Source organism: Bubalus bubalis, chromosome 19 (assembly GCF_019923935.1).
Source record: "Bubalus bubalis isolate 160015118507 breed Murrah chromosome 19, NDDB_SH_1, whole genome shotgun sequence".
In the NCBI taxonomy this organism is placed as follows: domain Eukaryota; kingdom Metazoa; phylum Chordata; class Mammalia; order Artiodactyla; family Bovidae; genus Bubalus; species Bubalus bubalis.
This window is the reverse complement of record NC_059175.1, coordinates 56,318,343-56,331,109: the sequence shown is the minus strand read 5'-3', so window position 1 is coordinate 56,331,109 and position 12,767 is coordinate 56,318,343. Positions and strand designations below refer to the sequence as shown.

General features: G+C 47.9%; 1 protein-coding gene across 4 annotated transcripts in view; it reads right to left on the bottom strand.

The window, feature by feature from the left end:
• Window positions 1–2,376: 2,376 nt before the first annotated feature.
• The window catches only part of MYO10 (myosin X), a 258,403-nt gene continuing 248,012 nt past the window's right edge, over window positions 2,377–12,767 (bottom strand). For all 4 annotated transcript variants that reach the window (XM_006072954.3, XM_006072953.3, XM_025270684.2 and 1 more), the window contains 7 exons: window positions 12,125–12,422; window positions 11,045–11,252; window positions 9,818–9,954; window positions 8,509–8,629; window positions 7,635–8,087; window positions 5,395–5,586; window positions 2,377–3,863 (listed from right to left, as the gene is read on the bottom strand). In XM_006072954.3, coding sequence (XP_006073016.2) covers window positions 3,762–3,863; window positions 5,395–5,586; window positions 7,635–8,087; window positions 8,509–8,629; window positions 9,818–9,954; window positions 11,045–11,252; window positions 12,125–12,422 — 1,511 coding nt within the window. In that variant the 3' untranslated portion in view covers window positions 2,377–3,761. The remainder of the gene's footprint in view (window positions 3,864–5,394; window positions 5,587–7,634; window positions 8,088–8,508; window positions 8,630–9,817; window positions 9,955–11,044; window positions 11,253–12,124; window positions 12,423–12,767) is intronic.

Here is a 12,767-nt window from a genome sequence, read left to right as displayed (position 1 = left end):
AAGGTCATTCAATATGGTGGACAAGACAAAGCAACAGATCCAAAACCAGGGACTCTATTCTATGTCTGACATGTGGAATCAAAATCCCAACTAGAGCTAACAGTTGGTCACAAAGGAGATAGCATACTTCTGTAATTACTTCAAACAGGGGTCCACAAACTCCTTCCAAAGGACCAGAGTGTAAATACTTGGGCTTTGCAAGAGCTCCTGTCACAACGCACCAACTCTGCTGCTGAATGGTAATCACACTTCTAGATACCACACAAACCAGCAGGCAGAGATGTGCTCCATTAACTATTTAGAAAGCAGTTGGTCTCTGGGCTGTAGTTTCCTGACCTCTGACCTAAAAGATCAAAATTACAGATTTGAAAATGGTAATGCCAAACTTAGAATCCAGATCCAACGCTTTCCCAAATATCATGATATTTCTCTGGTCAGTTGTACAAAACAGGCATAAAGGTGCTGGTTAAATTTGGGTGAGTGAGTGCAAGTCACTCAGTCATGTCCGACCCTGTAGGACTCCATGGGCTGCAGCCCGCCAGGCTCCTCTGTCCATGGGATTCTCCAGGCAAGAACACTGGAGTGGGTTGCCATTCCCTTCTCCAGGGAATCTTCCTGACCCAGGGATCAAACCCAGGTCTTCAGTTTTATATATTGTTTTGTTCACTATTATTAATAGATAACAAGGTTTAGTGGATCAGAATTTTTAAGTTCTTTAAAGCACGTATTTGTATACCCAAAGGACACATGTATTTCTATTATATATCAAAGATCCCAATGGATGAGATAGATTAAATACAGAATTTTACTAGAAGCGTGTATGTGACCCAACTTAAGGTGCTTAGTAAAAAGTCTCACAAATGTTTGCTTTCTTACATTTCTGAACTATTTTTAGAGATAAATCAAGTGGGCTTTTTTTTTTCCTCTCCAAAGCTGTCTAGGACACAAAAAGGACTAGGCACCTCTAGAGATACCATGTACAGTCATATCTAAAATATCCTGGGAGAAAAGGAAGGTGAAAGAGTTTATGCTTTTGTGTATTTCTTAAAATGGAAGGGGTTAGGAATATTTATGTGAGTATATGCTTGGAATATTTCTGGAAGGACATTCTAAAAAATGGTAAAAATAATTGTTTCTGGGGAATTAAATTGGGTAAACCAGGGGATCACAGCTGGGTGGAAAAGTCATTTTACTCTCACTGTTTGAATAAGAAAAATCCCACCTATGTGTATTATCTTCTAAAAGAATTAAAAATTAGAACAAATGAAAAATCTAGGTTGTCCAACTAGTTGTCCATGTTGATGCCTTTCTCTGTAGTAAGCAGAGACTCCACATTACTCCACAGGTCACGTGCACAAACCTATTAGCCTCACACACAAAGAGTGCATGTCAATCTGGTGAAATCAGAATAAACTGCAGATGGAGGAAACTCAGTTTCTTAGCTGTGATCTTTTCTGCAATTGTTTGAGATGTTACCCCTGAGGACACCCATGTGAAGGGTGTAGAGGCCTTTCTGTACTTCTATTCCCACTTCCCCTGAATCTGTAATTACTTCTAAATAAAATGTTATATTGAAGCTATTGATGGGTAAAAGCTTCTGTGTAAAGAGACCTGGGTCCAAGTCTGGCTCTGCTGCAATGCCTCAGCAAGTCACTTTGCCTGTCTCTGCCCACTTCCTCATTATGTGACTGGGGGCATGGGGCACCCTTCCAGGCTATGAGAAGTTATAGAGGAGGTCCTGAGTGGTCAGCAGGGGAAAAGGCACTTCTGCCGGCTGCTCTTGGGGCCTGAAATGAAAACAGTGACAAAAACAAAATACCGGAGCCTTAGCTCACTTTTGTTTGGTCACCTCCAGGCCAAGTGCTGGGGGGCGCTTGGCTTCGGATCACCTCCTGATCGCTCCTGGGAGGCGGCAGCTGCAGGACACACAGGTGATGAGAAGGGCACTGGGGGCCAGTGACATCACGGGCCACGTCTGACTGAGGAGCCTGTGTAGGTTCTTTGGGGGAAATCAGTCGCTAAACAAATTCCCTGTGTATTCTGCTCACAAGCAGGTGGCGGGACAGAGGCTCCGCCATCAGGCGTCTTGCGGCTCGGCTACAGGACACAGTCCAACATCCACAATTCAAGTCCTCAGATTTCTGCGATTTCACTGAACCTGGTGTTTTACCTTCTCCGCTTTCTGGGGGTCATGCTCTGTGTCTAAAAAGCTGCTGAAATGACTACGTGGTTGACATATAGTCCTGATGATCAAGTGCATGAAACACACAGCTTTGGCCCTTTGAAGCCTTAAGCATTAAAATGAAAACCCAACAAAAACACAAACAAAGCCCATGTGGTATTGAGAGCCACCCCATAAAGAAAAGACACTGAACGTTAGCTAGTATCTTTTATTGTCAGACTTTCTTGAGCCAAGAAACAATGATTCTGCATGGCTATCCATAGGGATAAGGCAAGTTTCTTCTCTTGGTGGGTAGACTTAGTTGGCCTAAGTCTTTACAAGTTTTCTGTATAAAAATAGAAGTCCAAGACCAGATTATCTTTTGTCTGGTCATAAATGCTGATTTATTTACAGGGGCCTTGTTCAGGCCACCATTATAAACTTGGGATAAAATAGGTGTGTATTTTATTAAAGCCTCAGCATTGAATGTCAGGGTCCTTTAAAGATTTGCTCAAGTTGCTTTCAAGGAAGGTGACAGCTTTCCCTCATATTCAAACAGGGTTAAGTCACAATCTATCCACAGAGTGATTCAAACTAACCTTCCAGGAAACATTTTTTAACTTAAATCTCTTAGAAACTGAAGACTCCAAAGTGACTTCATACAGTTCTAAAAACAGCCTTGGAGCCAGCTGTTTAAGAGTGGCTTATAAATACAGTTATTTGCAGGCTGCATATCTGTTTATAATACAGCAGACGCAGATTGCAGACTTTGCTACACGCAAAACAAAACTGGAGTCAAAAATGTGGCTTTCGAAATACAGCAAAGACAGGAAAAATCCAGGATTCCGGGTTGTTAATAAAACCACCTTGCAAAGTAACAGTTGAGGACTCTTGACTCAGAACGATTGAAATATACAGATGCTACATCATTCATTGCACATCCTCTTTCCCTTCGCTTTCAAGGCTCGCGGAACAATGATGAAAGTGATGTGTTTATGAACACATGCGTGCACAGGCAAGCACATGCACGTTAAAGATGAAACAAAGAAAAAGTTAATAGGCGTCTGTGAGGAAGGCTGCCAGCAGCTCTCCACCTAAAACAGACCATCCCCTTACGCTCTCTCTCCGCCCCGCTCCCCACTCCCTCACCTTCCCTCCCAGGGGAAATCAGGCCGGGGTTAGTGCAGAATTGATGGATCGACGCCCCTCCCCCACCCCAAGCTCAGCAAGCCTTCCCGTAAAGCAGGGGCGAGCATCTATCTTCCTTCAGTAGCACAGTTACGGGGGGTTCATGTCGGCTCCACGGAGTTAAGGCACTTCAGGCTGCTTTGGTGGCAGCGTGGGTTTCGTTTCCTCTCTTTTTAAGGCATGTGTCATCTAGATAAGTAAAGCTTTGGACACTGGGTTAAGGTGGTACAGCTGAATACACCGATCGCTGGAATGGACAGGGCGAAAGGTCCCCCAAGACACCTCCCTCCGACGAGGGGCTTCTGGAAAGTCTGGGGCGGCCGCAATTCAGACTGCAGACGCGGGAGCCCCCGGGGGCCAAGGAGCAGGGTGGCGCGTGCAGGTTTTGAGTTCGCGTGGACGCAGGCTGCCTTCACCTGGAGCTGCCCTGGCTGCTCACGGAGCGCGAGGTGCTGTAGCGCTTCTTCACGATCATGCTGATGTAGGCTTTCATGAGCTTGGCCACGTCCACCACCTGCCGGGGGAGCAGAGTCGGACCACGGTCACCAAGTGTCCGCATGGCCAGGGCGCCCAGGCTAACAATCAGACATCCTCCGCCCAGCGCGGGCAAGCGGGGGTCCGTCCCGCCTGCAAAAGCCAGCAGCCTGCCCGTGTGAATCCACGGATTCAGCCAAAAGTTCAATTGCTTTTGCCCTTTTGCTCCTGGTGGGGAGAAGGGACTCGTGGCCTCCCCCCGCCACTGCGCCACCTGGTGGTTGCCTGATGTAAAACTGTCGCATTTTGCAGGTAAAATAAAGCCCCCACCTAATCACATTAAGGGTCTTGGTATGATCAGGGCTGGGATAACTGTCCCCATTGAAAATAAGGGCAACACGACAGAGGTCACATCACAGCTTTTAAAGACTGGATCCCATCCTGCCAGTCAGCATCTCGTGATACAGCTGGAGAAACAGAACTGAGGGCAGGGGGGCGGCGGGCGGAAATGGGGACCACCACCTCCCACCCCACCAAGAGCCACCCATGCACATTCTGCTCCCTGCCGACTCTGTATGTGCAGGGGCTCTTTCGTGTGTGTTCACTGCTGCCCCTTTCCGGCCCATTCCTCCTGACGGCTGGCCTGCGTCCCTGCGGAGACATCCTAACTGGCTTCCGTCTCCCTGATCTCTCTTCCTTCTAATCCCACTGGACATCCCTGTAAAAGCAGTGTCCTGACACACCATGCACAAAGATCTCACAGCGGTTCTTTGCTCTCTACTGGAGTTGACCAAACCCAGCAGCTGGGCACCAGGGACCCTCCTCCCACCCCACCGCACACCTCCTGCACCACATCCGTGGTCCAGTCATCACCTCCCAGCACCTCACCCTCACTTTACACCAGTAGCCAAATGGGAGACATGGGATTCACGCCCATTTCTCACCTTTGCTTGTTAGCAGCTCCCTGTGTGGAGACCTCAACAGGCTTCCTGCATTCTCATCATGATTACTACATTTTATGCTTTGGAGTAGGATGGCATATATACAGAGGTGTTTTTGTGATTTTTTTATTGTGGGAATTAGTTCTTCCCAGGGTGGTCTGCACTCACTCCCTCCTGCTCCTTGGACGCTGCCTGGCCCCAGTCTCATGGCTATGATCCACTGCCACCTTGTCTAATCATTTTCGCAAGGCTTTATTGCCAAATTATATATAATTTTTTGGACCTCTATGTCACTTCCCTTTCTCCGCCTTCAAGGGTAAGAGCCCCCTGACAGCTGGAAACCAAATCTCTTCATTTCTATGTCACTTCCCTTTCTCTTCTTTTCCTGCAAGGGTAAAATCCCCTGACTGCTGAAAACCAAATTTGTCCATTGCAAAGGTATACAGAAGAAACGTGGGACTGTCAGATTTTGGCCCGTGAGAAACCTGCAGCAGGGAGGGACCACCATACTGTATTTTCCTATGTCTTAGAGCGAAATATGCAAATAAAGCTATTTGGTCAAAGGCATCAGGAACTGGGATGTTGTCTTGCTAGTTCATCAAGGCCACGGACGAAAGGTTTGCCTCTTACCTCACTGGTTTCAAAGAGCAGCTCCCTCTCATCGACGACGATCTTGTAGGTGTTGGCCAGGGGGGCACCGAAGGAGAGGATGTGTTCGTACTGGAAGACTTCCAATGGCCTCCCCTCCCCACGCTTGTAGACAGAGACCGCATCAGCACTGACGCCCAGCCAGAGGTCCTGGGGAAAGCCACCTTCCTTGCACTGGGGGGCGGGCAAGAGTTGGGGCAAGATCAGATCAGCAAAGTCAGAAACAGGACACAGAAACCACAAGATGGGCTCTGAGCCCAGCCCTCTGCACGGTGTACTGAACACATTCAATGTGTCTTTATGCAGAGGGCAACTGAAATACAAGACGTGAGAAATGGTAGCTCTCTGACTGCCTTGATTGATTTCTGACCAACTCATCAACCCCATGCATTTGGAGAACACCCATCTGGTAAATTCAGCATCTTGCTTGGACTCTCCACCTCTCAACATCACCACTGTCTTGGCCATGTGAATTAGCTATGTGAAGGTGGCCACAGGCGAGAAACTTGACAGTAATTTCCCATCAAATCAAGCAGCCTATTGCTGCATGCTAAGTGACTTCAGCTGTGTCTGATGCTTTGCGCCCTACACACTGTAGCCCAGCAGGTTTCTCTGTCCATGGGATTGTCCAGGCAAGAATACTAGAGTGGGTTGCCATGCCCTCTTCCAGGGGATCTTCCCTACCCAGGGATGGAACTGGCATCTCTTACATCTCCTGCACTGGCAGGGGGGTTCTTTACCACTAATGCCACCTGGGGATTCCTGTCTATCTCTAGTTCCGCCTCAATCCTGTTTTGGATGGTTGTTCTTCAAATACAAAATCTAGGATCATAGAGGGAAATTCTCCAAATATGTGCTGCACAGTTTCAGCTCCTCCTGAAAAATACAACTTGTGACAAGTAGCAGCAATGGCCTTTTGTGTGTATGGTGGTTGATGTCATTCGTTTACCAACAGACTTTTTTGCACACATAAGTGGAGAGAGATAGGAGCTGGGATACAGGCATGACAACACCAGTCAATGGGACTCAAGAGGGATATGCATCGGTGAAAACAGGAGACGAGGTACTTGTACAAAGCATCTGACTTAAAAACAAATGTAACCGACTCAATCAACCCATCCACCCAAAGATGGCATCCAGTGAAAACTCATGGAATAGAGATCAATATTTAGGGTTTTATAAAGCCTTCTTTAAAAGTCAACAAATAACATGCTGAATGACTCTGATCATAAGAAAAATAGATGCTCATCTAGACCAAGAGTTGGCAAAATTATCTGTTAAGGAACAGACAGCAAATATTTTAGGTTTTGTGGTATTGGTCACAGCTATTCAATTCTGCCATTTCAGCCTGAAAGCAGCCAGAGAAAAATACATAAAAGAAAGCACCGCTGTATTCCAATAAAACTTTATTTACAAAAAAAAGAAGGCAGGCAGCATTTGGCCCTCAGGCTGCAGTTTGTCAAGGCTTGATCTTGATCATTAATAAAATTCTCTTTCAATAAATGGTCTACTTAAAAAAAGAAAAAGGATATGAATCAGTACTGGGTTGATGCAAACTTAGCCAAATTCCAATTGTATAAAAGAAATTTTTCCCTACAAATACTCATGAGAAAAAAAATTAAAATCCAAATATATCCAAAATTTCTAATTTTATGGACATACTGCTAAGCTATTTTTAAAAACTTTAATGCAGATTTTTACCAGCACTTTTTCATTGGGTGTACAGCTTGAATAAGAGTCAGTTATTTAAGAATAAATAATATCGTAATTTTCCACTTGCTTCTAACATTACAAGTAATTACTGAAAAGGAGGAAGAATACTTTGGGTGGGTACAGGAGGGTGTGAAGGGTAAAACTGGGGAGCTCTAACCTATAAGGGCAGGGCTTCCCAGGTTGCGCTAGTGGTAAAGAACCCACTTGCCAAAGCAGGAGACATAAGAGACACGGGTTTGATCCCTGGGTGGGGAAGAAGCCCAGGAGGAGGGCATGGCAACCCATTCCAGTATTCACCCCTGGAGAATCCATGGACAGAGGAGCCCAGTGGGCTATAATCCACAGGGTCGCAAGGAGGCTGATATGACTGAAGCGACTTAGCATGCATGCAACCTCAGAGGGTTAAGAGAGCCACATGTTCCACCCAGTCCTCCTTCCCCGTGACCTTGACCGAGGTCACACTGACTCAAGTGTGCAACCTGGTCCAGGAAGAAGCAGCCCGCTCTCACCTCCACGTCAAAGAGCGTCGACCCGTACCCAGGCCACTCCTTGATCAAGGCCATGTACTTGGCCATGGCTTGTTCCTGGCTCATGCCCTGGAACTTCTTCCACTTGTCCAGGATGCTGGCCCGCGCGGAGCACACCTCCTCCTTGACCCACATGTCCACCATCTGCTCCTCCTCTGCCTTCTGCCGTATCGCGGAGCCTGTCCGGAAGCTCCTCCGCAGGGTCCCCTCCAGGAAGCTCGTGCGCCTCTTCTCCAGCCGCTCCCCCGGCGTGAAGCTCTTGGTGGATTGGCTGATGCGGGCCTTGAGCCTCTGCAGTGAGTAGACCTCCTCGAGGGGCGGCACCGGAGCGTGCGGAGTGTAATCCCCCTGCAGGTACTGGAGCCGCAGGGCAGCCAGCACCTGCAGGTTCTCCTCGGGGGCCGGGTAGTGGCCATGGATGACGGCTTCGTGGGCCTGCGAAGAAGTGGTCGATGGCTTCATGGGGCCAGACACTGCCGTGTCACACGACGCCCACCTGGCTTGCTCCCTCAAACCATCAGGATTTCTCTCAAATGTCATCTTCCATAAAATGGTACCCTAACACCCCTTCACGGCTTTAAATTTCTCCCTGGCAATGGGTACCACTGAAAACGTGTATTTATTATTTCCTCTCCCTCTCAATCCTCCCTATCCCCAACTAAGACAGTTCCTGGTACAGGCATTCATATGATACATACCCAAGTTTCCTTCTACCAGTGAATAAGAGCATCCCTCACTGGTGATGCTGAGAATTCTACGGCCATGCCTGGGGTCTAAGGACTAGCAGTTACCCTGAGAAGGGTATGAATGGGTTCACCCCTGCGTGTCTGCAAAGGAGCCTAAGAACTCCATTTACCTGTTCAAACATAAAGGCGAATTCCACGCTGTCTTTTGGCACATTGTCTGTGTCCAGGAAGCAGTAAAGTTTGAAGTAGAATTTCCAGGGCTGCTCGCCCACCTCTGAAGTGGCGGCCAGCCTACAGACAGAAGCGGAGAGACACGGATAAAACCGGATATGGGCCAAGAGTGACCCACAGGGCCATCAGCGCATGGGATGTATCCTACGTCAGGATTCAGACACCCTGTCTGGGCTCAGAGCAGAGTGTGGAGGTGGGATGGTGGGAGAGAAAACAGAGCCAGAGTGAACCCTGCTAACTTATCCAGAAGCGAAAAACACGCTTTCATCCCAGTTTTAAAGACAACAAACAGGCAGCCTTCAGTTAAATTGGGCTAACGAGTATTTTCTGAGTGCCCATTCTGGTTAGTTCCAGCTAAGCATTCTGATGCATTCAGAGGAAGAAAAGAAACAAAGCCTATTCCTTCATTCCCTTTGCCAGCTCTCAAATATTTATAACAACTGACCTGAGGATTCCCCGACAGTCCAGAGATTAGGACTCTGCCCTTCCACTGCCCAGGTTTGATCCCTGGTCTACTAAGATCCTGCAAGCACACAGTGCAGCAAAAAAAACAAACCCAACCTGAACAAAAACTGACAAGAATAGCAGGGAAGCTGTGTTTACATAAAGTAGAAATGTCTGGTTGTTTTTTTTTTTCCCCCATTTTGGCTTATTTCCAACAAAGCACTTAGACCAGGCCCACCCAGAAGAGAGGATGTCACTTCTCAGAGACTTGAAGTTTGGGGCTGCTGTAAACCTCGTGGTCCCCTGCCACATTTCTAAGTTAAAGCTGCTTCTGCCCCTTATGCAGTCGGGAGGGCGAGGGCCCAGCCTGGCCAAAGTCTTGTTATTGGCATTAGCATCTTTCTAAAGTAGGAATATCTTCTGTGTTACTTGGGGGCTGTGAATATTGTAGGTCCAAGAGATACTAAATGGGGTTTGAAGAGTTTATAAGCTGGCTTCTGTCTACTCGTCCAGCTTCAAAGCTAATGACAAGTGAAGATCTGAGAAAATCAGAAAATTCAGAGATAATGGGAACAACAGAGGACTCAAAGAATGGGGCGGAGGAACAAGGATGAGTGAATCCTATTTAAGACAGTGGCTCTATAGGGAAACAGGCAGCAGAGAGAGATGAGAAATTAAATATGCTTCAACACAGGTAAAATGAGGTGGATTCAAACATGTGCTAAAGCTGAAAATGGAACAGAAGTTCAAACCCTTTCTCTTCTTTCCTCTAATCTGCTGGCACTTCGGGGAGAAGGAACTTACTTTTCAAACTTTGCCAACACATCTGCTACGATGGTCCTGCTCTCGATGGCTTTATCGACGTGTCCATTGTACTCAAAGAGTGCGAACATGTTTCTGCTGTCCTCCATGGCCAGGCCTCGGATCAGCTTCTCCACCACCTGGAACACACGGGGGCCTCAGCTGTGGTTCTAGAACATGCCTTTATCAGAAGCCAGAGGGCGCTGCCGGCACACGCGAGGGTCCAAGCAGCTTTCTCATACCATCGTGTGTGGAATTTCAAAGGTGCCGTACCCCCTGGTTCTCTTGAAATCAGTTCTCTGTCTTCCTTGCCAAAAAGAACACAGGCTATTCTACCTCCTGGTAGGGGCAGATACTGGGCCAGTTTCTTGCAAAGTAGCCAAGTGCATGAAACTAAAGTCCTTTTGGGGACTTGCCTGGTGGTCTAGTAGTTATGAATCCGCCTTCCAATGCAGGTGACGCGGGTTTGATCCCTTGTTGGGGAACTAAGATCCACATGCCACAGGGCAACTAAGCCTGTGTGCCAAGACATGAGAAGCCCACACACCACAACAAAGACCCAGCTCAGCCAATTTAAATAGATAAATAAAATTGTAAAAAACAACAAAAATAAAGCCCCTTTGTCTAATAGTGATTTCCGTTGATATTTCTGCTACACCAGCTTTCCTGGGTTTTATTGTACTATTCCTTTTAGCCCATTAGTTTTACAATATTAACACTAAGTTTACATTGAAAAAAGAAACTGTGTTCCCTTCTCCTAGTGTTCTAGATTGTTATTGTTGTTTAGTCACTGAGTCATGTCTGTCTCTTTGTGACCCCATGGACTGTAACCCGTCAGGCTCCTCTGTCCATGGGATTCTCCAGGCAAGAATACTGAAGTGTTGCCTTGGTCTCCTCCACGGGATCTTTCCCACCCAGGGATTAAACCCATGTCTACTGCGGCCCCTGCACTGGCAGGTAGATTCTTTACCAGTGAGCCACCTGGGAAGACCCCATGTTCCAGATTATCTGTGTGGCAAACAGAAATACTTTACTGCAGAAACGATCAGATACACCCTTGTCATGGTGGCTGAGTCAGGTCCATAATGTCTACTAGACATTCCACTGCTTCTCAGATTAGCAGGATTACGGGCACATTCTTGTTTACTGAGCAGCTGCAGTACGCCAGCCTAACTGCGCACGATTTTCCTGACCTGAGGAAGCGCGTGGGCACTTGGGCCTCCCGCTTACCTCCCCAGCCGTGGTGTGGGAGTTGATGGTGATCTTGCATGAACCCCCACCGTGGCAGTACACTGTGGACGTCATCTCTTGCCGATGGATCAGAGCTTCTATCTCATCTCGCGAAGGCACAAACTCTCTGCATTTGGTTTTCTTAAGAGATTCGTAAATGAAGAGGGCGTATTTTTCCATCTCAGTTCCTGGAAACTGTTCCCGTATCCTAGGAGACAAACACCGACTGTTAGTTGCCAGACTGAGCATGGCTGGCTACGGAGAGTTGGGCAGCTTCAAGGCGCCGCAGACCAAGGTGGCCAGTGGGGTCCCAGTGGTGAGCGGGGCCAGTGCCAGCCACTTCTGTAGCTCACCCTGTGCTGTTTAAAGACGAAAGCAGCAGAGAGGGAGAGACAGACAGGAAGGAAGGAAGGAAGAAAATCCAGAGACCAAAGAGCTCAAGTATGACTGGGAGCAACTTTTGCTACCAGCTGACCTCTGCAGAGCGATTATGATTGAAAAAGCCACGTGCCTCATACTGTCCTATGAAAATCCCTTTTTCACAGTTAATCTGCATTGAATCAGTTTCCACCTGCTTGATCTGAAACAAATATCTAAGGGTTTTTTTTTTTCCTGTTTTTATAGAGTTTGCATGTGCTAAGTTGCTTCATTCATGTCCAACTCTCTGCAACCCCATGGACTACAGCCCGCCAGGCTCCTCTGTCCATGGGGATTCTCCAGGCAAAAATACTGGAGTGGGTTGCCATGCCCTCCTCTAGGGGATCTTCCCAACCCAGGGATCGAACCCATCTCCTGCATTGCAGATGGATACTTTACTGCTGAGCCACCAGGAAAGCCCTCATATAGAGTGGTGGCATTCAATTTATCCAACGTCCTACACATCAGGACCTCAAAGTGACCTGGTCCCTGGACCAGCCCCGTGTGGTTTAGAGACACAAAGGTCGTTTGCCCCTGGTAAGCTGCTCAAGTGACCTAGGAGGCTGACCCACACCAGGCGTCTTCTGTTCTGGGTCTGAGTTTTCGGAGCCACAGGCCACTGCACCCCACAACGTGAGCAGAGCTGCCCAGGCCACCTCGTACCTTCTCAGGTGGAACTTGAGGTACTTGAGGATCCCGCGGCTGGGCAGGAAGGTGCAGCTCAGGCAGGTGAGGATCTGCCAGCTGCAGAGGTTGCCCACGCTGCCCGGGTGGGGCACCTTGTTGGTCTGCTTGATGAGCTGGCAGTACAGCTCGTCTCGCAGAGGCCGGAGGTCGTGTCCCGTCTGGAGGATGCCCTGGATGATAGGAATAGGGTCGGACATGGACTCCAGCTGCTGGAGGGAGTTGAATATCTTGATGGCTTCGTCCTGAAGCGTCGTGTAGCCCTTGTCTTTGAGCACTACGAGGAGCAAAACAAACACGAGTCACACGAGGGGTTCAGAGATGGTACCCTCTGAGCAGTGCCCACCATGTGGGGTTCGGAGAAGGTACCCACTGAGCTGCGGACAAGAGGCAGGGCTGGGGACTAGAGCTATTTCAGGATGCAGTGCCCACCATGTGCCCTGGACACTCCAATCAGCCAAACTGAGGCAGGCTAAACTAAATTATTTTTAGTTGTTTAAACTATTTAAACACATAACTGAACTATTTTACTGTGCAAAATGCTTACTGAGAAGCTGGTCTATGCCAAACAAGTTCCACATTTGACAGGTAAGACACCTGTTTAGCGTCTGCTTCTTACAGC